This window comes from Chroicocephalus ridibundus, chromosome 2 (genome assembly GCF_963924245.1).
Source record: "Chroicocephalus ridibundus chromosome 2, bChrRid1.1, whole genome shotgun sequence".
In the NCBI taxonomy this organism is placed as follows: Eukaryota; Metazoa; Chordata; class Aves; order Charadriiformes; family Laridae; genus Chroicocephalus; species Chroicocephalus ridibundus.
Genome location: NC_086285.1, coordinates 133,074,424 through 133,100,085, shown reverse-complemented (window position 1 = coordinate 133,100,085; position 25,662 = coordinate 133,074,424). Strand labels below are relative to the sequence as shown.

The following is a 25,662-nucleotide window of genomic DNA, read 5'->3' as shown; positions in this document are numbered from 1 at the left end:
TGCTCCATAACTGGAGGTGCTCCAGATACTGCCGTGTTATCTGAACTAGTATCCACGTGCCCCTTTGGAAGAAGCAGCAGTGTGGTACCTCTTGTGGCTGGGGCTGTATTCATCTTGAACCAGAAATGCATGTCCCTGCAAAGCTTGCTTTGCTTACCGACACAAAGCGAAATGGAACTACCCAGTGTGCCTGCCACAGAGGGCTCTTTAACAGGCAAAAGCAGGATACGGCCTGACACCTGGAATCGGTGGCCAAATCCAAATAAAGTGCAAATTCTTAGTGGAAAGTTAACTAAAATTAGAAGCAACTTAAGGAAGAAATTGTTAGGTTCTGCCAACCCTCCTGAACGGATTTGTGTGTCTGTCAAAATATATATCATAATTCAGTGGATGTTCACTTGGTGCACGAGTCATTTGGTGAAACGTTTTGGGATGCGGCTAGACAACCAGTCCCTTGTCATCTTAAACTGTGTGAGCATGAAGACAACTAGCCTTTTACTGGTACTTTTTCTTCTGAGGCACAATTTCCTAGAAAGACTTGGAACAACCTGCAGTTCCCATGATCCTTCTGAGGGAGGTGTCTTCCAGAGACAGGTTATTCTATGTCAAATTCAGTCTGGGCCTATGTTCAACATTGAAGAGGAAGTGTGCTTAAATACAACAATTGATTCACTTGGAAATAAAAAAAAAGAGGAGGAAGAGATGTCAAGGTTGTAAATTCTAAATATAGATCGGAAAACTCAGAGGGACCCTCATTTAGATTTTTCTTGGTTTGTTTGTTTTGGTGTTGGGTGGAAAAATATCAAGGTATTTTGTGCCCATAGCGTAAAATTCTTCCTGTCTCCCTTTTCTACAAAACCTTTTACCTCCTTAGTTTAGGAAGAAATATTTGAATGTTTGAGTTTATTTTTACATCTTTAGTTATTTCTTAATATCCCCCTTTTCCGAATCCATTACTCTCTGTCACTAGCTGTCAAAAGTGATATTTTACATAGAATGGATCTTCTTTGTATTTCAGCCTTTGCTGTTTTCTTTTCTCTCCTTTCTAATAATTTTCCTGCATTTTGTTTTCCACTTCTTCCCCAATTACGCTCCCTCTTGCCTTCAGCGTAGCTTTAGCTGTAGCACTGGGACCAGCATTTCTGTACCTGTGACAGTTTTATTCCATTCACTGTTGTCTCTTTGATAACTATTTTTTCTCTTAGTGCTGCAGTAAGAAATCATCAAATCGTTTTAGGGAATGTGACCGAACTTACTAATAAATCATTGAGTGTTACACTGATCAATATCAAGGATTATTGTGATTACCATTAAGCTTGGAAGTTGAGTCACCATCTAACTACTAGAGATGACAATTTTAACGGGACGTTATAATAGAGCTTGTCAGGCCATTGTACTTAATGTTCAAAATATAATTATGTGTTTGCAGTTGGCAATGTAAAATGTAAAGATGCCCAGTAAGCTTTTTTGTTGATGTGGTTTTGTATCGGTGATACAGGCAGAGAAGCCAGTCCATAAAACCTTTATTAAATATAACTGAGGGAGGATATTGGCTTTCTCAGGGTCGTTGTGAGTTACTGCGTAAAGAATACTCTTCCTTTCCCTGAGCTCTGTGATGGTCACAGGCGTTGTCATTCTTTTTTTCTGTGAAGCTCAGACAAGGAGCATATATCCTTTATCTCAACAGTTTAAACCCTTTCCAAAGGTGGGGGTTTGGTTTCTTTTGTTGGGGTTTTTTGTTGCTGATTTTTTTTTTTAATAAGTACTTTGGCCCAGATCTACAAATGGCTTAGGATTTAGATACTTAGCTCAAAACCCCTTATCCTTAAATGTTTAGGCCGAGGCAGTCCCATAATCCTGTGGAAATAACAACTATTATTTAAAAGGTCTCCCTTGTTGGTGCTCTAATGGGTGAAGTGAGGAGCAGGCACCCATGTTCCTTTTTGCAAGCGAGTAAGTAAATTGCAGACTGGAGGAAAAGGTTCTGGATTATCACTTCTGATCCAGTGCACGGGCTTGGCGGCAGACCTGCATGGCCAGCCTTTGTGCCAAGGAGGGACCTGACTGGAGTCAGACCTTAATCTTCAACATTTCCTGGTTAAAGCCACGTTTGTTCAGCAAGCTCAATACAACAGTTGCCAAACTGGGGGCACCTCACTCCCAGCCTGCGCCGCGTCAGGACCTTGGGGCTGGGGAAGAGCAAGGAAGCTACAGAGTCGGCTACGGTAGTGGCCACGACCATGACATGCAGCATCCTTTCCAACGAGCTCCTAGTCGTCCATGGTTAAGAGGTCAAAGGTTCCCCTCAGAGGAGAACTGATGAAGCTCACTAAGAAAATAGAGAAAGCAATAGTGTCTGTGTTTAATTATTTTGCTATTTATGGACTAAACTGATTTAAGACTAGGTGCTGATCCCTGCTTCATGACTCTGAAATAAAAGAACAAGAAACAATAACGCCTAATTAATTAAGTTGTAAGTATGGTTCAGTCTATTGAAGGGAGCCCATTTGTACCTATCAGTTCTATTAGCAGGCATTTTAAAATGTGACAGAACAAATTAATGTAATTGAGATTAAAAGTGATTTTGTCTGGATGTAAATCTTAGCAACAAGATAAGCCAAACTTTTCTAGGGTAATGAAAAAAGATCTTTTAATTTTAGAAAATATCTTAAAGGATACGTGTTAATAGTCATTACTATCCTTCCAGCAGCTATGCTGCATTCATAATGTACCTGAAATAATGTAGCCACTGTTGAAATATATTAAATGAATCTTAAACACAGTTTCATAAAGGATTTGCATTAAAAAATTCCATCCTTAAAAAGCAAGAAGAGGGGCCCCAGCTTCTATTTCTGAACACTGCGCTGTTAAAGGAAGAAAACTTTACTTGTCCTTAATGATTTACAGCTTTTTCGTAAAAGATTTATCTACTCTAATCTGGACTATTAGAAGCAGTAGGAGCCCTGTTATCCATGTTAGCATGGACACATTAAATTAAACTTGTTTCTGTTCTTCCTTAGCTGTCTCCAATTATCTGTGCTCCATTTTGGCCTATGCTTTATTATGGAAACTTTTTTTCTTTTGTGGGCTCATAGGGAGCACATGATCTATCATATTTCTTTTTGGTGCCCCATATTAGGTCTCTTGAAAAGTTTTGCAGTCGTCGATGGCAATTTATAAAGCAAAAAGATCTTTGCCTGTTGTTGCGAATGATCTGGTGTGTCACAAAGATTTATCATCAGCATCCTAAAATAAAGAAGATATTTTGTAATCATGGCGATGTGGCATTCGAAGAAAGGGAGTCATCTGTTTCCTTTTAACAGTTGGTTGAGTACGTAAGAGTAAGGCTTCAAGAAATGGGGTCTGGCTAGATTAATATTCCTTTGCAGTATGTTATTTTGGCCTAAGTTTTGGAAACCTATAAGTTTAATTAGCTTGGCAATTGCATCTGCAGATTCTAGTCTAAAGAGTGTTAACCCTGTGTCTTTATTTTCAAAATCTTGCCTGTGTTTTCACGTGTCAAAGAACCAACTGGAGAGCTGTTAACTTTTGTGAAAGCAATATATTATTTCTGAGACAGGGATGGAGCTCTGTTTTGAACAAAATTATCAGATCCTGCCATATTTCTTGTCTTTGAAAACACTGGCTCAGCCAAAATGTTAAAGAACATCAGGCTCCCACCATTTAGACATTCATATTAACGCTGTTTTTAGAGATGAATTATCAAAACAAGATGAGGTTACTCATTAAGTAAATATCTAACACTTATAAAATTGTAAATGCCAAAAAATACAGTAAACTTTTCTGTCCTAATTCAGTACGTACCAAAAAAAAAATAATTACTTTGTTAAGCTGAGTGATGCCAAATATTTGTAGCTAATATTTTAGTGCAGAGGTCAGTTAGCTTGGCTCTTTCTTTTGAAATTCAGCCATATTAACGTAATGGATTTTAAGTCAACGCTGATGGATGCGTGGTGTTTGTTATCATGTACAGTTGAGTAGTTTACATGAGTGTTTTGAAGTCATCTAAACACCAACAGAGTAAAAACTGTTTCCTGGATATGTAAGTGTTTGTGTATACAGCTACAGATACATAGATTTGAATCTGCTTATCTGATTCCAGAATAGACTAATAAGTGACTGATTAAATTGAGTGTGTTTTGGGGTAAGGCACTGATAGCCAATGTACTTGATCTACCATGTGTACCCCTTTGTTGTCTAGGTACTGTATTTTAGACACTTATAAAATAGTCTAAATTACACCACAACCAGAGATTTGAGATTATACCAGTTACTACATGTTCTTAGGAAGTGTGTATGAAAAAAAAAAAACTAACAAAAAAAACCCCAAAACCAACCAAACCCAACAAAAACCCAGCATATAAAAAAGCATTTTAGACCAGTGAAAAATATACATTCTCGGCACTGTCCTGGATTTTGGCCTTTTGGTAGGGAAGTCTCCTGGGCAGGCAGCACCTTTGATAATTAATTTATTTATGCTCTTTCTCTAGCTAGTCAGTGTACGCTGGAAAGACAGTGTTAGTTGTCTTTTTGGAGAAAAGAGAAAGAATAGAACTTAAAAACATAGGAATACACACACACACACACATTGGATTTATCAGTTTGCAAGTTAAGCACAACCTTTCATTTCATATAAAAGTGTATGTTGAACTTAATTAAACATTTTAATAAGCTAAGAGCTGTCTAAAAATTCTGCATGAGTAAAACTACACCCAGTTATATTTATTTCCACTTTTTTTGAAAACTTAGTGGAAAAGGTCAGTGTTGCATCATGTCCAGGGGGTCAACAGGTGAAGGTTGTGATGGGAGCTTAATTCCACATTCAAGAGATCTTAATGAAAAACAACTTGCCACTCACCATACAGTACTTTGACGTATCCTTAAAGATTCAAATAAGGCATGGTGTGAGAAATAGTTTCTGGGTCCTCGGTCGCTTTTAGTCTTAGTTTACATTTCACTTAAATGGTAGGATGACAGTTGTCCTTCTGTGTCTTTACTGATACATAAAAGTACTAGAAATAATCTCAGCAGGGAAATTATTTTACTTGCTGTGTTGTTTTGTATTTTTATTGCATGCTGGGGATGGATCAAGCCATCGTGGATTTGGGGGTCCCACATAGGACGCTTTAGTCTTCAGTTAAGCAGCAGCAAGTGGGTTGTAATTCTGGGTTTTACTTCATTGCCCAGTCCTTAACTTACCAGAAGCTAGTGACCTTAGGAGGTCATCTCAGGTGTGAATAATCTCTGCCACTGCATTAAGCAGATAAATCTGGGAATAGTAGGTACATATTTCTGCAAATAATGCTATTTCTGTAAACAGTGTGGTCACTTTTAGTTGCCACTGTTATATGCAAGAGTTAGCAATCTTTAGAAGAGGTATTTAAGTGTATTTATAGAGGCTGAGACTCAGCCTCAGTGCTCTGAGTGGAGCCGTGTGCCAGGAGCGTGGCACTGCAGTACCCCAGCTCATGGGGCTTGGAGCCGACCGGCTCCTGGGGCGAGGGGAGGAAGGAGGGGGCACTTCCAGGGCTGCCACCTGTCCTCTTCCTCGGTCCCAAGAAGTAGGCCATTGAGTTTTGTAATAATGAGAGAAAAAAGGGATCGTAGATGGGATGACAGAAAAGACAGGCAAAATGAGAATGGGGAGGCGAAGAAACCAAGGAAAAGGTAGTAAAACGAGTATTAAAGTATTTAGCAAAAATAACATACAGAAATACTGGGCTTCTTTCTGTCCAGCAGTGAAATATTCTTGGTGAGTTGAATTTCATTATTTTTGTCCTTGTTCCAGTTTAACTTAGCTGGGGGCAATTAATTCCCAGGCACTACTTCTTACAGAAGAAGTATTGGGTGACAAAAATGACGACTTGTACAAGAAAAGAATGATGGAGAAATGTCAAAATTATTAAGAGAAATGAAACTAGTATTAATTTTATGTATTATTACTTCCGTTTGTTGCTATTCCTAAATCCATCATGGCTTTTCACTGCTTGTTTTACTTTCAGTGTCCATGAAAATTTTATACGCTGGCTACTGTTAATGAATTTTCTAAGAGCAGACCACTCAAAGCTTGAAGAGCTCCAGGAATGCTTACCTGTATTTGATGTTTTTATGAGAATGCAAAGCTTTTTGAAGAGCTAGTTTCTTTCTGATGCTTCTTTACAGTGGGAAGGTGGGGCAGGTATGTGTGGGACGGGAGAGCAGCTGTGCCAATTAGAAGTTGAAAACACTGCAAAGAAGAATCGTATTTGGGTTAGAAGGGACCTTCAAGACCGCCTAGTTCCAACCCCCCTGCCATGGGCAGGGACACCTCCCACTAGACCAGGCTGCTCAAAGCCCCATCCAGACCGGCCTTGAACACTTCCAGGGATGGGGCATCCACACCTTCTCTGGGCAACCTGTTCCAGTGCCTCACCAGCCTCACAGGAAAGAATTTCTTCCTAATATCTAATCTACATCTCCCCTCTTTCAGTTTAAAACCGTGGTGAAATTGCGGTGTTGTAAATGCTGCTACTCCTGAGCGAGTAATTGAGTTTACAGCTTTCCAAGGGCTTTTAGCTTAAGCCCTGGGGTCATTTACCATTTAAGTGGGCTTCCACCAGCAGTAGTAAATATGAAGCTAAACCATGAGGGTGTGAGGAGTGGAGCGGGGCGTGGGGAGGCACATGGGGCGCTGCTGGGCTGGGCTGGGCTGGGCGGGCGAGCGGGTGGGTGGGCGCGTGGCCCTTTCCAACCCCCAAGGGGAGGCAAGCCGTGCTAACAAGAGGGCTGTGTGTCGGGGAGGTGGGCAGAGCCGTGCTCTTAGATTGCTTGCAGTGAATAAACGTGCTGAGAAAAAGTGCAGCTGTGCTTTTTTTAATATGCACTGCAGGAGATTTCAGCAGCCTGATGATATATCGTGCATTAATGTTGAAAAGATAAACACATTTGGAGAGCACAGGAAGGCCTTGTGTTTTTATGTTAGCAGAATGCTTCCTAATGAATAAGAACGTGCTGCTGGCTTCACAGAGCCATATGGCAGCTTTTCTAATTTTAGTTCGGTGCAGATGCATAATTCTCCCTTGTTTTACCTCCTAAAACCTTCCTGAGATGTTGCATAGTTTTTCCTGTAAGACTTGATCTATAGTTTCTAGGGGAAAAAATGTATTCAAGAGTCTAATAGCTTCTTTGCTCAGGACAGATGTATGCTGTATGATGAAAGAGCAACCTCACTACATAATCGCTTCCCTAAAATAGTAGCTAACTTTATTCACAGGGATGGGATAAGCTGGTCTTAAAATTGATTGCTGAAATGGTTGCTGTTTCTTAGGCACTGGTCTTTTGAAAAATTACTTGCTTTCAGGGAGAAAAAACAACTTATGTCAAGGCAATGGGAACTAAGAAACGTGCATGTGGATATCAAGTTCCATGTGAGCCATGGATTGTAGTGCTTTGAATTACTCAGCTACACAGCAGAGCTGCTTTCCTGTGGTTAACCAAGCATCAAAATAACTTACACGTTCTTCACTGCTTTGCTTCATCATGTGTAGTGATCCAAAACTACTCACGTTACCAAATACAAGCGTCCTTTTTTTGTTGTTTTTTCTGGTTTTTTATTCAAGTCAATACATTTGAAGCTACTTTTTATATAGCTCTATTCATGTTACAAACCTCCTGTCCGTTACCGTTGTCAATATCCTTACCTAGCAATAGTTATACACAGATGTTACTAAAATGTAATATTTCAAAAGGTATTAAATCTAATAGTTAAAACTGTAATGTCATCTAAAATCTAACAGTTTGCTAATTATACTTTCTATTATATGTTAACATTAGTTTTCAGTACTATATCTACCCTTATCTTTGGCCAGTTACATACTTCTACTGTTTCCTTGATTGTTTGGATTTTATTTTTGCATGACAATTCAGGAGAGATCAGAAGGACCACACAGGGTAAACTTACTCACAAACTTGAGTGAGGCAAGACAAAATTAGTTCGCTAATGCGTACAAAAAATGGTGAAGATAAGTTGTTTTCGAGACAGTTGCAGTGTAAAATTTAATTGCGTATTTAAACATTCTATAGCGCTTACAATCACTTTCAAGTGATACTGCTATTACTGTTACAAGGATCTTTCTTGATTTGTGTGATTTTTCTAACGTGCAGAGTTGAGCTTTCTAGTATTCCTCTTAATAAATCTCTTTGCTTGTATTTTTTACCTGTTGTGATATAAATGAGGGCATACGATTTGAGGTGGGTGTGACATTTCAGTAGCTATTTCAGAAAATTTTGAAGAACAGGAATTATATAGGGCACCTAAGAAAACCCATTTTAAGCAATATTGGATAATAAACTTTATTCTGCCTGTTACAGGTTTTTTTCTCTTGACCTTTTTCCTTGCTCCTCTTGTTCTATGAAAACCTTAAGTGTTTCTCCAATGAAAAATAAACTAAATGTGTGTTGCTGCAAATTTTCTCTTTCAGATTATGCTTCAACTTTTTGTGATCCCTACAGAGGCTACAGTTTCATTCTTCACTTCGAAAATGTATTTTGGTTTTGCAGAGAGCATGAAGGGGGAAATATTTTTGTAGCCAGTTTCATTAAGGAAGTTGGAGTAGAGCTTGAATACAGACAAAGAGAGCTTTTTGGGTGGTTTAGCTGGTCCTGCCTGCCCACCTGTAGGAAGGGAGGGTTTGAAACGCAACCAAGAGGTGATGCCCGTCAGTAGCACTTCTGAGTCTGCTGTCAGAAACCCAGAGAGAACCAACATAGCTTGAGTGGGGAGGATGGAAAACCAGGAAGGCTTCCTAAGTTAAAATGTAGCAGGAGATTTCAAACTATTGCTTTTGGCTTCTCTTTTTCTGACTTAGGAATTTCTTTTAAACTAATGTGATTTCACAAAGGTTTGCTTTCAGAAACTGGAATGAGCTTCAAATAAAGCTTGAGGCTTTCCCACTGATAAATTAGTCAGAAAATATTTGTGAGCGTTTTTTTTTCTTCTTTCTTCTGTATATTAACATAGAAAAGTAAATACAGTTTATGATCACTAGGACGATGCCAAATTGAAAATATTAATATGTATTTTAGTATATTACTGCTTATACCATTGTAAACATATCCACAGTTTAAAATCTAAATTACACACATCACTAAAATGCTGCATAATTGGATGTATATATTCTTTGTAGTATCTCTCTCAGGAGCACTTCTATTTTATTTAAATTTTTTTTCTCTCTCTAGGCTAAACTCTTAATTGAGCGGAGCTAATAATTATTTCATGTGCGTGAAGTTTATTCCGCTGTAATTTAGATAAAATATGCTTGATCCCTGGTAGCCATATTCATAAGGATGGGGCCGGTTTCTAATTTAACGCTCCCTCTCTGTTGAAACGCCGGGGGCCGATGCCGAAGCTGAACCTCCAGCAGAGAATTCGCGTGGGGAGGTGAAGCCGTGGGAAGCCTCTTTCCACCCTGCTCACTTCCTCCACCGGCACAAGGCTGTGTTTCTCTTTCCACTCTGTTTTTTGCCGCCGTGCCCATAGGGTGCCTGGTAACGCTTTCCCAGCCTTTTTCCATTTGAACAGGGGCATCGCTGTTCTAGGAGGCGGCATCGCCAGAAGGTGCGAGAGCAGGGAACCGGCTCCCGCTCTCCGTCTTAGCGGCCGCAGTGGAAAAATCTAGCGGCTGTGGTTAGTCACAGGGTAATACCAGCAATTCCCGTGGGGCTGGAAAAAAGGCTTCTGAGAGGCTTTGCAAGGTTGGGCCTCTGCAGCTATTTTCCTAACCCCTAGCATTCAAAAATCATTAATCTAGTGTAGAAATAATAAACTCTCTGTGCTTTTGATTTGTTTGTAGGGCCCCCAGTGAACCTAAAAAAGATAGGAGAAGTAAAAAAAGGAAAAGTAAACTTCACATTTTTGCACCCCTACTTAACGCCAGAAGCTGGAACTGTTAAGAAAAACAAAAAATACTGACTTGTGATAAATGCACGGTTGTTGTCAGCACTAGAAATTCGTGTATCGGTTGTTGATTTTTTCCAACCTTCCTGCAACAAATTTTTGTTCTCAATTAGCCCCACGTGCTGTATCACTGAAGAGTAGAGTTGTGTTTCAAGACGTTTCCCGCGCCTGTCTGTCATGACAACGCTGCTGACAGGGTTTGCGCTTACTTTTCCTGTATGTGCTGATAGAGTCTTCACGAGGGGCTTTGTAGCTCAGTCAAAAATGGATAATTCACTGCGCAGCTTAACATTATCAGTAGCTGCAGTTTATAGCATTGACATAAGTTACCACAGGTCCTACTCGGAGGCTGTCTGAGGCCATGGTTTCCTATACAATGCTGCTTAAATAAATGTATAGGGACCTGTGGCCTGAATGTGTAGCCTCTTCTAAGCTCTCTGGCCACTTAAGTTCTTAATTAAGTTGCAGATCCAATTATGAAGTCCATAATGTAGGAGCACGTTGTGTTTTACAAAGCTTTTCAGAATGCCTAACCAAATGTCATGAGTAGCGTATGTTGTCACCATCACGGGGAGAGGCAACATTTGTGTCTAAATAGCGTTTTCGTTATTTTTTCCGTTGGTTACACTTTTTCCATGAGCAAGCACTGTGTTTATTGACCCCACAAAGGTGTTGGGCCCTCTGTGGAAAAGGGTGTCTAAAGGGAAAAGAAAACGGAGAGGTCGAGTGGTTGTGAGGGACAGCTGACGGTGGAATGGAAGCGGTCAGAGATGAAAGGGTGGAAATGGAGAAACGGGGAACCAGGGGGGAAAGCAGCCGCTGTCAGGGACTGGATGTGAGGCTCAAGAGATCCTTGGTCCGTCCTGGTATTGCATCTTCTGTGTTAATTACCATTATAGTAACTAAAAACTTTCTCCTTTTTCTTTGTGTAAAACCTCACCTGTGTGCGTAAAAGAGAACAGTTGTGTTTATAGATACCTTATTGGTGGCTTGTATAAAGACTGTGGTTTTAAGAGTGAAAAAAATTTTCCGCAAATGTTTTGTTTTATGTGAAAAATAATCAGTAAAAGTAGTCCTGGCAACCAGTGAAACCTGGAAATACTGGGTAGTGAATGTGTTTGCACACCGTTGCTGTGCCATATCTGCAGCCCCTCCATTTCTGGCACATGGAGTATAATCCCATGTTCTGCGGCACTCAAGGTGGTAGCAATGACTGAAGCAGTGAGGGGATGAAGGCAGGAGGCTGGTATCCTTATCCATTATAATATTTTACAGTGTGAAACCAGGGATCACTTTGTGCTACCAGGAACAGATGGGAAACAAATACTACCGCTGACTTCATTAAAACTCAACCCTATTTTTAGAATCTTTTAGAATTCTTTCACCATTTTTAGAATTGTTCTCGGTATTGTATCATCGTATAGTGCCACCTCTGCTATACTGTAGTATGGGAAGGATTGTTCTTTTTTTTTTTCCTGTTACACCTAATCTCTGCTTTTTGCCAAAAGAAGACGAAAGAAAAAAAACCCCAAATTCCCATTGCAGTCCGCAGTCCAAACCAGAAGCACTAACTTTGTATCCTGGTGAGTTCAAGTGGCAGAGGAAGTGTTAATAGTTATTTCTAGCATATTTATTTCTATTAGATTATGCTAATCAAAGTGATTTCAAATTATTCCATCAGTTGCAACAGTCCATCTTCACAGCAAATTTGTTTCATTGTGATTCACAATGGTGTTATATTGTGTATGAACACACCCTAAGAGCCAGCTAAGATTTTCGTGACTCTCTTTTCGTGAAAGCAGGAAACACTAGAAATCTAGGATGAGACAGCCCGAGTGACCAAAGCCTTATTGCCAGCAGGTGACTGCTGATAGGAGAACACCCACGGGTTCTCAGAAGCAGTTCCTTTACTGTATGTCGAAGTAACGTATATTCACACTGACCTTATAACCTCTGCCAAGGAAAGAGTTCAGAGGAACTTTGGCTGCAGTATTGCAGATCTACAGATAGTGGGAAAATACTGTGCGTTTGGATACGTGTTAATTTGTATGACTGATGCTTTAATTTTCACTAAGGGTGATTTTCCAAAGGCCCTTTGCTCCACCTGCACGTGGTACTTTCAGTAATTCCTAGTATGAGCCTTCTTCTGGTTTGTTGTTGTAGAAGCCATAAATTCTTGTTATCGTAATTTCAGTGTGCTTTCGTGTTTATTATAATAATCTATTGCATAATACTAAAAATAAAAAATCTTTAATGATTTTTAATATTCTTGATTGCAGTATAGCCCTAACTTTCACATAATTGCTTGAAAAATAAAAAAATATAATGTTTTGAGTGTAGAACTAGCAACTAAAAAATTACTCATTTCATTAACTTATGATGTAGAATATGTATTTTGTACAGTGGTTTTATTACTTTTATTACTTCTCCCTTAAACACCAATATCATTCTTGGAATAGAAAAATGAATACAGTCCATTACTTGACAAGAATTATAAACCCTCTTGATTTGAAAGTTCCAGTATGTATGAATATCTCTTACATTTGATCACTGGTACTGTATATAACGTATTGTAATACGTGGCATTATGCTACAGAAACCTTAAATCGTTACTTTCTTGCCTGTAATTTTCAAATACAGCACTTGAAATTGTGTGTAGTTTTAATAACATATTCGTAAATGAGGCTGTATGAGAATTATGTGATAGTAAAAATGTGGGTGGAGGCATGGGAACAGAAAAATGAGACTGCTGTTTCTCAGTACTGAAACAGTAGATTGCGGACTTATGTTTTTCCTTCTAAATATAGCGATTGTGGAAAAGTTGTGCAGCTGTGAGCTTTGCATGCTCTTTTAGATCAGCCTCTTAATACACCTTGATCCTGGTTCTTGCTCATCGCACCTTCATGAAGAATCCTTGTCTTTGCCCAGTGTTGTGTTTTGTAGTTCAGTAAAATGTCTAGCAGAGGAAGAGCAGAAATTACTTCACTTGTGTCATACAACTTCAAAACTGAGAAGCAAATATACTAGTCATGCTTCTGTTGAATCATTATGGGAGACTATTTAATCTCATTTTCAGAATTGTTGCACTGTAACCGTTTATAGCTAATCTCAATGCTCTGTGGGCTCTCACTGTATCAGAGGGCACTGCTCTGTCATTTAACACATAGTTTTCTTTATTGCAGAAAAAGCAGCAGCAGCTAATGAAGATGAAGTGCAAAAAGCAGATGTATCATCTACGGGTCAGAGTGTCATCGACAAGGATGCACTTGGACCAATGATGCTTGAGGTAAAGAGCACAAAATTCCTTTATTTAAGCCAGTTCTGCTCCCCTTTAGAATGAAGAGCAGTGTAATGAAAAAGCGCAGCTGGAGGTCGCTGTAAAAGAGACACAAACCGTCCTGGCTACTTAGGATTGTGTCATTTGAGAGCATATTTAAGGCAGCATATTTCTGTTGGATTCAGTGATAAAACTGTTTTTAACGTGGGGTGGGGAGAGGCAGAGAAAGAGAGAACTCTGCTGCTTTCTAATGCAGACAACTTGAGTGGCTTCATTTAGTAGCAAGTCCTGGGGGTCTGTGTGTGCATGTTTTATTTGTTCTAAACCATGACAGATTTGGAAAACCTGTTGTACCTATACATTGACTTACATATACAGTAGTATACACATGAATAATAATTCCTCTAAAATTGCATGTCACTGCTATACTGTATTAATGGCTTATCATTTCAGCACTTACAGCATGACTCTTCCCTCTAGAATATGGAAGTAATCTAGGAGAGCTATTCAAGACGTGTATTTCCATTTGTTTAGTTAAGATTTCTGTCTGATTTTAGCTGTTATTTTGATATCCCAAAAGGCTGCATGGTTAAAAACCTAGCTTCTAAGTGTATTAATAGTAATGTTGGGTAGGTATGTTATCTGGGACCCTAATGTCATATGCTACTGTCCTTTGGCACTACTGCTTTATCTGCTTAAGCTCACTTGCAAACTGTTTATTCATGTTCTGATGTAGACTTTATCTGTAAGGAAGAATAAATGTTACTTTAGATAAAACAAAACACAAACTCTGAGTCAAGCTAAAGGAACCAACTTTGGCAGAAGCATATTTGTTCTGTCATTTCTGAACATTGCAGGAGCAAGATGTATGTTATAACAGTTTTAAGTATTTGCATTATTTTTCATGATCTGTTAGATGAAAACATAGCTTTCTGTACTACACAGGAAATAAAGGCTCCAAAATCACAGTACTAAACATAAGGAAGATTAGACAGATTGGAGTAAAAACATTCCTCTTTGAAAAGTGGGGTAACAAATTAATTGATTTAATTTAATAATTGTTATACATACTCTCGTTTTGGTTTTGCTATCAAACAAGGTTAAACATCCATCTCTTACATTGCTACGCTAAAATTTAACTTCCTATTAATTTAATTGTAAGGACCTGTTTTAATCACAGGGAAAGTAAGGATAAGATTATTTTTTTCTGGCTTATCTTGCATGATTGGCTTTTGCAGCAAACATGACATGTAAAATCACCCGTCTGTTCCATTCTTCCATTTAATTTAGTTTTCCTTTGCAGTAAAACCATTGCATATTAACAATGAAAGATTGTGGAACTAAATTAATAATCCGTGGTCCCTTTGCACCGAGAAACATAAAAAGACTGAAAGTTGTTACACGTTTACTGTGAAAAGACTACAGATACTTTCTTTGTGTCTTTATCTCCTTAAGGAAATGCAATTAAGTTATTTCATCTTTACAGAACCCCTTTGTATAACCTCTTCAAAAACCTACCCTTTTCCATTGCCAAACAATAATAAAAATGGCAATGCTGATGAACAGTTTATTAGTTGATTTGGTTTAGAAATGTAATTGTCTGCTTTTATTAAAGAATAAAACTGAAGAATCCTCAAAATAGCGAGTGTTTCCAGCTGAAAAGAGCGTAAAATTCATCATGCAGCTGCCTTTGAGGAATATTTTAACATATTTCTTGGTTAAAGCAGAAAGTAGATAGGAAGAGTGGGTGAAAAAATAGTCAAGAGAGAACTGACAACAGCTCAAAGAACACAAATGTATTTTCCATTCCAGAATATCATCTAAAATAATATCTGTTCTCTTGATTTCTCTTCCAGCATGTTATCCATTATTTGTTCCCCCATTGTACCAATAGCTCTGAAGAAAAGTTGTTTATGAGGGTCGCATGCACGTGGGGACAGAATTAAGAAATTATTGCAAAAGTGGAAGCTTCTAAAAGATTTAAGTATCTTGGTGCATTAACTTCCTCAAAAGCCTGCCGCTGCTTACCTACAAGCTTATTTTATTACTAGAATAGAAAGAAATAGGAGACTGGTATATAAGGCCCTGTGTTACTCTAGGCTCAGATGACCACTTCTGTGGTCAACCCAAGAAGCAGCTGTGAGGAAACAGCACAGAGCGTGTCCTCGCCAAAGAAGTTGCTGTAGAAGGAAAATAGTAGGGAAAATCAAAGATTATGGTGGGGTGCCAGTAACTCACATAATCTCTTGCTTCCCATCTCTGTCTTTGAAAGTTTCCTCCTCAGGACTCTGATAAAACATCTGCAATGGCTTTGGTTTTGCAATCCCTTTGAATTGATGTAAGCGTGGACCGCTGCCAGGCAGAATGGTTCAGCCAAACCCACACCCTTCTGCCAGCTCTAAAGGCCATGTGGTTTCATGGTGGGCCAGTTCAGAGGACTGATGTGGCTAGCATCTTTTTTTTTTTTTTTTTCTTGCATTAGTTTTCGGCCAACTCAGTTCTCTGGTCCAGCTCTCTGTATCCTCAGGCAGTACAGGGATCTCTCGTGATACAGAAAGGACTAAACCAAAGAGGTCACGCTTACATCGGCTTCAAGGAGTGAAATGCAGTCTAAGACACTAATCTGTAGCGGAGATGCTGATAGAAAATTGTAGTAGAGCCTCAATTAATTAAATCTTGTAAAACATTGTTAGTCAGCAGGAAAATGTCTTGAATGTTATGAAGGCACGTGGAGCAGAGGGAGCTTTCCAAAGAAAGTGAATTAACTGGAGGAACCAAGAATGATCAGAAACAAAAAGAAGGCAATGATAAAAAACAGAGATTAGCATTTGTGACAATTAACAGGAGAGAAAAAGACCTCATTTATCTTAATTTAAAGGCCGTCAGGAAAAGTATATAGTTGTACATTTACTTGTGTTTATTATTTTGTAATTTAAAAATAGAACAAACAAAGCCTTTGGCAACCATTAGCTCAGCCACTCTGCTTGCATGTTGTGCTTTCACTATCCCTCCCCTTTAGCAGAATCATTAACTAAGTTTGGAAAGGACCTCTGGAGCTTGTGTAATCCCACCTCCACAGTGAGCAGGTCCGAATAGAGCAGGTGTCTCGGGTCCAAGTCCAGACAAGGTTTGAATATCTATGGGGAAGGAGATTTCACAGCCTCTTTGGGCAGCCTTTTCCCATATCTGACCACCTTCATGGTGAATTGTTTTTTTTCTTGCATCTCCCTGAAGTTTCCTGTCTTGCAACCTGTGTCTCTTGCGTCTCATCCTTCCCTTATGAACCTCTGAATAGAGCTTGGCTCTGTCTTCTCGTTAGCCTTCTGCTAAGGGGCTGAAGACAGAAATAAGATCCCTCCTTAGCCTTCTCTTTTGTACTGTCTGGATTTGCGAACTGCTCAGTAGCGTAGGATATTTTTAATATGTGTCTGTAGCCTGAGGACTTGAGACCCGCCTGCTAAGACCCACAGGCAAGCTGTACAGTATACAAGTTTGGTCATATCAAAAATGCAAATGCCTGTATACACTTGCTATAGCAGCTCCACCTTGTTAGACTGTTTTGCAGTGAGCGGAGTTCAGGTTTAGTATGGATCCACTCACTTTTAATTAACCCATAATAAATCATGCGTTGCCTGTATTTCTGACTTGTTTCTGCCCCTGGAGATGCAAAAACTAACTACTGTTCTAGTGGTTTCCTACCAGTCCTTAGAGAGGTGAATAAATCAGGCAAAGCTGCAGAAGTCTGTATGGGTTAATTGTTAATTGAATGCTTAGACCAAAAGCTTTGGTGCTTTAAGTTTAAATGTATCCCCCTTTATCTGCTCACATGAAATAAAGTTGGAGGGATGTAGTCTGAAATATCTCTACCATCCACAATCACGCTTGCATCTTAAGGAAAAGAAAGTTTGCATGAGAAGTTCTTGCTGATACTCAAATTTTACTTTATCCTCATCAGGTAGAAGTGATGTAGTATTTGGCTTAGGCTTCAGATAACAGACAGCAGATATCTTGGAAAGAATGCTGCAGCTAGGTTGCCACCGTCACAAGAGATAAGGGGGGAAACCAATCAGCAGAAATGACTAATTTAGATACTTCCTCAAAGAAGCTTTTAAGTCCTTTGGAATACCACGGAGCTGAGTTGGAGCGGTGAAAGTCTGGTTCCTGTTCCCTGGATCATGTATGGACTGAATGAAACCGGTGTCAAATAAATAAAATGACAGCAGTCCTGGGAGTAGGCAGGAAAGCTGCCCCATCCTTGCCGCTCACTGCCTGCCCTCAGCTCCCTTTGCCTTTCTCTGCTTTCAATCCCTCGCGTTCCTGGCTGCACAGGGCCTCACTTCTATGAAGATGCACTGCTGGGGATGGGGAGAGAGCCTTTCTCTTTCTTTCTGCCCGTGTTTTCCTTGCCTTGTGCCAGCACATCTTGTGATGTTTTCCTGGGATCCGTCTCCCTGTGCTGCATAGAGGAGTGAACAGACTCCAGGTTTAGCAGAACCAGCTTCTGGTCCAGGTTTCTTACTTCATAGGCAGGCAGAGAGGTAGTAACCTCTTCCGTTATTTTTGTTTGTTTGTTTGGGGTGGGGGACTTGGTTGTTTTCATGTGTGGGTTTCATTAGTTTGCAAGATGTGCACCTTTCTGTGCTTTTACACTGGTTTAATACAAGTAAGATTAGATGCTCAGTCTGAAATGTGTCCTTTGCTGTTACAGACAAGAATGTAAGAACTGGGATGGATGCAGAAAGATTCAGCTATGTCTTCTGAAGGGAATATTTATTTTCTGGTTACCTTGTTGTTAATCTGATTGTTTGGTAATGTGTCTGTCTCTCTCTGCCTGCCTGCTGTTTTTTTTCCCCCCTTTAGGCCCTCGATGGGTTCTTCTTTGTAGTGAACCCAGAAGGTAATGTTGTGTTTGTTTCTGAGAATGTGACACAGTACCTAAGGTACAACCAAGAAGAGCTGATGAACACAAGCATATATAGCATTCTGCATGTAGGGGACCACAATGAATTTGTCAAAATCCTGCTGCCAAAATCTTTAGGTGTGTATCTTTTCTTCATTTCATACCGTTATTTATTTAACTTTGGTTTCATAAATCAGCATTTCAATAACTTAACTTAATGTCCTTACAGTTTCATCATATACCTCTGTTTATTTTTAATGTATGTATAGGCTGTATGAATGATTAATATTATTCTCAAAAGCATCCTCCACTCTTTTCAGATTCCTCTTTGTTAAGATTACTCTTAGTAACTCATGTTAGCTGATATTTTTAATGGATCTCCAGAGTGAATCACTAGAAGACAGCATTAGCTATGTGAACTCTCCGGTAGTTTTCTGTCTAGGCTGTTTATTCTAAGAATGGCCCAAGAAAGGGGGAATATAAAAGAAAAATCAGAAAACTCCTTATGTTAGAATTTTTATTTCAATGTTTATAGTCTCACCAATATTTATCCTTACCTTTAAAAAATGGTTTCTGTTAGTTGCAACCATTTTTGGATTCATATTAATACTGCTTTTAATGTCATTGGTTTTTTGGAGGAGGTGAAAGAGGAAGTCAATACTGAGCACCTCATTTACTCACAGCCATTTAAAAAGTATTATGCAATAGCCATTTAAAAAGTATTATGCAATTCACTTTAGCATTTTATGACTTCACTTATAAACCCTTAAACAATCAAAAATGTAAACAGCTACACCCCATAAATTACTGCCTTTATTGCATTTTATGACTGAAAAGGGCAAGTGAAGAGTATTTTAAATACGACCCTGCTATTTCCTTATGTGGTGTTACATTAATTTGCTCTGACTGATGTCCAGTACCTATATTTGTGCATCTCAGGATTTTGTTTCCTTTTTTACTTGTCTTAAGCACTGTGTTAGGCTGTAGGTTTATCGATCACTGCACCCAGGTCATTCTCATCCCTTCTGTCTTTCCCGTTGTAACTGAGACTGTGTTTCGATATGTTTTCCTGATTTTATTGCTTCCTATTTTTATAAATGCATGTTAGTTTCTTTTCTTTTTATTTCTAATCTGGACACAGATTTTTAGACAATGCTGCCATCTCTTTTGTATTAATCACTTTTAAATTCACTGCACAGATCCCACATACTGTCTTTTTTCTTGCAGGCACATCAATTAACTTGATCTACCCAGTAGGCTTTTCGCTATGCTGTATAACTTCTACACGCACAATATTTAGACTTTTATCCTGCTTTTGTACTATGTCTTTGAAAGTCACTTGAAAACAACATGATAGCTGAACAAATTAGCAGTGCTCTTAAAATCTGAGGATTTTATAAATTACCTTGTTATGTACTGGTTTGGGCCCTAATATTAAAAACAGATTGTTGTTGTTAAATGAGCTTGTTTCCCAACCAGTCTGCAAAGCACCTTGATTAATTTCGTGTGGATAAGCAGCAGAAATGACTGCTACCAGATTTATCTCACTCTATGATCTTTGCTTTGCTCAGTGAACGGGGGATCTTGGTCTGGTGACACTCCTAGGCGTAATAGCCATACCTTTAATTGTCGGATGCTGGTAAAACCTCTTGCTGATTCTGAAGAAGGCCATGATAACCAGGAAGCACATCAGAAATATGAAACTATGCAGTGCTTTGCTGTTTCTCAACCAAATTCCTTCAAGGAGGATGGTGAAGGTAATTAAAGATTCCAATTTGTGTTACTACTTTCTCTTTCCATGCTGTTGCGGGCCAGCAGTTTTGGTGCAGTTGATAAAGGGAGGTAAAGTTGATAAAGTGGCTTCTAAATCTTGAAAAATTGTAAGTTTTTTCCTTTTTCATTTAGCTGTAGAAGTGTACTTTCATCTTGGCTTATGAGTGTATACACTTGCATGCATCTATTTGTTAAATGAATATAATTGAAATTGAGAGAAACTCTGTTTACCTTGAAGAGATATCCTAGTTTTATATCACTGTAATTGTAAGAAGAATCACGGAATCTTCAGAGTTGGAAGGGACCTCTAGAGATCATCTAGTCCAACTCCCCTGCTAGAGCAGGATTGCCTAGAGCACATCCCTCAGGGCTGCATCCAGGCGGGTCTTGAAAATCTCCAGAGAAGGGGACTCCACAACCTCCCTGGGCAGCCTGTTCCAGTGCTCTGTCACCCTCACCGTAAAGAAGTTTTTCCGTGTATTTGAACGGAACTTCCTATGTTCTAGCTTGTGCCCATTGCCCCTTGTCCTGTCACTGGGAACCATTGAAAAGAGCCTGGCTCCGTCCTCCTTAAACCCACCCTTTAGATACTTGTAAACATTAATCAGGTCCCCCCTCAACCTTCTCTTCTCCAGGCTAAAGAGTCCCAGCTCTTTCAGCCTTTCCTCATAAGGGAGGTGCTCCAGTCCCATAATCATCTTGGTTGCCCTTCGCTGGACTCGCTCCAGTAGTTCCCTGTCCCTCTTGAACTGGAGAGCCCAAAACTGGACACAGTACTCCAGTTGTGGCCTCACCAGTGCAGAGTAGAGGGGGAGAATGACCTCCCTCGACCTACTGGCCACAGTCTTCCCTATGCAGCCCAGGATGCCATTGGCCTTCTTGGCGACAAGGGCACACTGCTGGCTCATGGATAATTTGCTGTCTACCAGGACCCCCAGGTCCTTCTCCTCAGAGCTGCTTCCCAGCATGTCCGCCCCTAACCTATACTGGTGTTTGGCATTCTTCCTTCCCAGGTGCAGGACCCTACACTTGCTTTTGTTGAACTTCATTTGGTTCTTCTCTGCCCAGCTCTCCAGCCTGTCCAGGTCACGCTGGATGGCAGCACGGCCCTCTGGAGTGTCGGCCACCCCTCCCAGCTTGGTATCATCAGCAAACTTGCTGAGGATACACTCTGTCCCCTCATCTAGGTCATTAATGAATATATTGAACAATGTAGCTGACTGGGAGGAAAGTTTCAATGGGCAATTTTTTTTGAGTTCTTGGAATTTGAAGACAATCGTGGTTTACCATTTCCTTTACCACTTACTACTTCAGCAGGTAAATTTCCTGAGATTGTATATTAAGTATTCAGATAACTAAAAAGGGCTTATTATGAAGCTGCTTTCTCAGGGACAGCAAGCATTTGGGGCATGTTTAGGAAATGTGGCTTAGAAAGCATAAAACAGTCAGTGCTGAAGAAACATGCTCTCTGAGCGTGCAGTATATTCTGTTTTGTTACTTTTCATCTCCTGAGTGGTTGAGCTGCTACAGATATATGCATAAACACGTGCCGATAATTTTGGGCTGTGGTGGAGTCCTTGATAATTTTTCTTCTAAAAAAGAAAATAAATCCACCTCTCCTGTGTTGTTTAATGTTGTAGGAAATAATGAAGATACAAAACCACTGAGTTCTATCCACCCATTTATTGGTACAAAATTTATTCTTTGAGTCCAAACAGATTTAAAGAATTTTTTAAAAAATATTTCTGAATTCTTTGTGGAAGCAAAATCTTCCTCTTCTATACAAATCACTGAAGTAACATTTTTCTTTAAGATTTGCAGTCTTGCTTGATTTGTGTTGCGAGAAGAGCTCCAATGAAGGAAAGACCACTTCTTCCTTCCTCAGAGAGTTTTACTACTCGCCAGGATCTACAAGGTATTGTAAAACAGGAGTTTTTAATTTTTTTATCCCCCTCCCCGCCCCCAAAGGGGAAATCGCTATAACAAATGTTTTATCGGATATCAGGGAAAATAACTTCACTGGACACAAGTACCATGCGAGCAGCTATGAAACCTGGCTGGGAGGATTTGGTGAGAAGATGCATTCAGAGGTTCCATTCGCAGCACGAGGGAGAAATATCTTTTGCCAAGAGGCATCACCAGGAAGGTTAGGTTTCATATTTTTAGCACTTTCTATATTTAAACTGTTTGTCATTTGTTATCTCTTGGTTGTGTTCTCTTTGTTATGTTTACATGGAACAATCAAGGGCTACTGACGCTCTCTCTTTTTCAGACTGATTTACCTTACATATGATGGCTCTCTCTAGAGAGGTTTTGCACCTATATCTCCGTGTTCGTTTTAGCCTGCTGTTATAACTGTATATACTGGAGGGTGCTTCAAATCTTCAAATTGTCACAATTATTTTAGGAAGACCCTTGCGTGTTGCCCACCAAAACATTCACTACCCATTATTCTTCAGAACCTCAGCTCACACATTGCAGTTCATTGACCTGCATTCCTTTTCTCTACAAAAATGGACTTTGATTGTCACATTTCCTGTGAGAAACACTCAGTGTGAATTATCAGAGATGCAGCACTCATACTGTCTGGAAACCTACATTGTTGTACTGTATCTAGCTGATAAGCGTTAAAGGATACACCGCAAGCACGTCTACTCACTCAAGATTATGGTAGGTAAGATCTAGGAGGGTGCTGCACTGCGAAAGGTTCCCCATGAGGTTTCTGTGGTAGTGACTGGGTGGGGATTTTTCTTTTCATAAAACCCTGATGCTGCTTATCCTAGTAACACAGGTCCAAATTACTAAAAACAAATAACCCTTTATAGTCCACAGGAAAGTCCTTTCAAAACCAATGGGGAATAACCAGAACATTTCCAGTGCAAGAGCATCATTCTTTAGGTTCATGTTTGTAGGACGGGGTTTACAGTTGGCCTGTAACAAATAGTTGCCATGGTCATTAAACAGCTGGCATGCCGTCTTGGAAACTAAGTTGTAACTGGAATCTCAAATCATTCCATCAAATACACACGCATACACAAAAAGAAAAGCTTTAGTCATGCGGCTTTAGTTAAATATTCTTCAATATGTTCTACTTTCATGAAACCTTCAGGTTTCGTCTTGGGAATGTGGGGGCACAAAAATATCGTGATATTTTAGATAACAGCTTTTGGGGTATATACAGTAGGAGTGCTAAAAGTTCACAGCCTTATGCTGTGATTTCGGACAGAACTAAAGAAGGTAATCTGCAATTAAAGTTACAGCAGGGGTTTAGAGAGCAGTTTCAGGTAAGGACCTGTCTCCGCCAAAGCTGATTTAGGAGTTTCTGTTACGGCATCCAGCCACTTACTATTTCAGTCCTCTTCAAATGATTCCTGAGCAAATTAGCAGTTCCTACACCAGTGCCGAGGTTTGAGTTGGGTCCTCTCTAAGCTACCTGTGAAGTGATAAAAATATACGCGTTCTGGAGTTTATGCCGTATCATTTTGCAGGAGAGGCTTAGGATTGTTGTATGAACTGTAGAATTAGTCTAAATGAGGTTGGGCTCTTTACTTCTTGTGGAAGTGAAGAGAGTGGAGGAGGAAAAACCTCTGAAGTTGCTTTTCTGCAAAGGATCCAGTACTAGAGAGGAGAAATGGCTGAAAAGTTTCCGTCCCCTGCCCTGCAGCATGGAGAAGAAAAACAAGGCATATCTTGGGCAGTGGCATCTTTGCACTTGACTGAGGAAGCCCTTGCATTTTTTAAGTCATTATGGTTTGAGAATAGAGGCAAGGAAAGTAACAGTCTCCTACATATAATTCAGTGTCACAGTGTGGCAAAAAAATCAGCATTAGCTTGATAAACAATAAAAACCACAGAGCTTTCAAATTAACTCTTGGCGTAAAGTGCAAAATATATGGTAAGTTTTTATTGGCTGCAGTCAGAAAAAGAGCATTTCCTCAAGAGGAATACGGAAACATTCTTGTTTGCTTAAAGAATTAGTTTGGAAAATGATTTAAGTAGAGATTTCACTTGTATCCTGTTGGCATTGAGTACTGGAATTTCCTGATGTGGTATATGCTAAAGTTAAGAGCTTTGGACCTTCTGGTGCCCAAAGGTTAAACTGAAACAATGACATACCTAACAGTGAAATTTTGCTTTGTATTGTTTCACAGTTGTAGGTTTTTGTTTTTCTTTACATTTTTACTCTGAAAAACCCCTTCTGGTTGTTTAAATTGTGCTTCCTGTTTTCTCACTGCCTAAATAATACTTTAAAACCTTGTAGAACAATATATAACAGTGGGGGGGACAGGGAAGGAAAGCAATCATAACCAGTCCTGCAAGGCTGAAAATCTCGTAGCCCTGTAGAGGAGACTGTTCAATAAAGCCACACTCGGAAAACCATGTCATTTCATTACAACAGGAAATATTAAAAGACAAGCAGCGAAATGAAGATCAGATGATATTATTAATTAAAAAAAAAAAAAAAGGGAAGAAAACTAAAACCACAGAAAATGTGTATGTATGAAAAAGTAGGAAATTAAAAGTATTTGTAGTACTTCATTCCTATTTTTTGTCTAAACAATTATATGAAAATTTTGAAGTTAAGTACTTTCCTCCTGCCATATCTGCAATCCTAATGTAATAACTTTTGCACTAGGAATTGAAAATGATCAGATTTGTTTCACTGATGGTGAAGAGTGAACATTTATTCTAAGTGTTTGGAGATTTTATTTTCCCCAACATGAATTTAATTTCTAATTAAAGAAATGTCACAGGGGTCTACAGAAGTTAGGGAACTGAATTTGCTGAAGTTCAGATTTACACTGAAAACTTCAGGGCTGCAGAATGTGTGCAGTGAAGTCAAACCCAAACCTGAAACACAGTCATATCTAACACTGGGGAAGGATAGCACAGTCTCAATTTTGGTTTGGGTAATTGTATTTGTGATTTGTTTGAGCTCTATTTTTTTGTATTTGTTCTTTAAAAAGTAATCATTTCTTTTTCCAGATCTCCTTATTTCTAATTGTTCCCACTGTAAGAATTGTTCCCATGTAAGAAATTTATGTACTTTTTAAATTAAAGTAGTAGTGAGAGTAACTGCTGCAAGATAATTTAAACAGGCAATAAGGAGTAAAAGATACAGGCTAATGGAAACAGATGATTTAGAAACTAAAGGTATATATATTAATCATCGTGATGGAGATGGTGCAGATGAAAAAATGGAGGAGGAACAAAAGGAGTTAGACACATATTTGACGAAAAGTGAAGCGGACATCAAGGACTTCTTGGCCTACTCCTGAAATATTCTGTATTTCATAGTATCTGTCCTGTGATTGCTGTCACTCCTTATAAGTTTTCTTTTGATCACCTTACAGTATGTGGGATCCTTTAATTTATACACAGCTCATTATTTAGTCTCAAAATTTTTCTTTTTTTTATTTTTTTTTTATGCAGTGTCTGTGGTATCAGTGCTGATGGATTTAGAACATCAAGATGTTGAGCAACTAAGCTACCTGTACTGTAGTTTCTCATTAATTTAATTCTGTTATTTTGCTTGCTTGCAGTACTAAGGCAGGGACTAGCATTTAGTCCTGTTTATCGGTTTTCCTTGTCTGATGGCACTATCGTTTCTGCCCAAACGAAGAGCAAGCTCATCCGTTCTCAGACGACTAGCGAACCTCAGCTTGTAATCTCCTTGCATATGCTTCACAGGTAATCCTCACTGGTTTGTTACATCCACGCTCTACAGAGAGACAGGGAAAGTAACGAGTCGCCAAA

At 39.3% G+C, this 25,662-nt stretch overlaps 1 protein-coding gene across 6 annotated transcripts in view; it reads left to right on the top strand.

The window, feature by feature from the left end:
- NCOA2 (nuclear receptor coactivator 2) overlaps nt 1-25,662 on the top strand; it is a 195,777-nt gene that overhangs the window by 126,920 nt on the left and 43,195 nt on the right. For all 6 annotated transcript variants that reach the window (XR_010070030.1, XM_063327036.1, XM_063327034.1 and 3 more), the window contains 6 exons: nt 13,138-13,241; nt 18,093-18,270; nt 19,704-19,889; nt 21,719-21,820; nt 21,911-22,051; nt 25,449-25,596. Coding sequence is in view for 5 of the 6 variants with exons in the window: in XM_063327036.1 (XP_063183106.1) it covers nt 13,138-13,241; nt 18,093-18,270; nt 19,704-19,889; nt 21,719-21,820; nt 21,911-22,051; nt 25,449-25,596 (859 nt within the window). In the remaining variant the exon portion in view is untranslated. The remainder of the gene's footprint in view (nt 1-13,137; nt 13,242-18,092; nt 18,271-19,703; nt 19,890-21,718; nt 21,821-21,910; nt 22,052-25,448; nt 25,597-25,662) is intronic.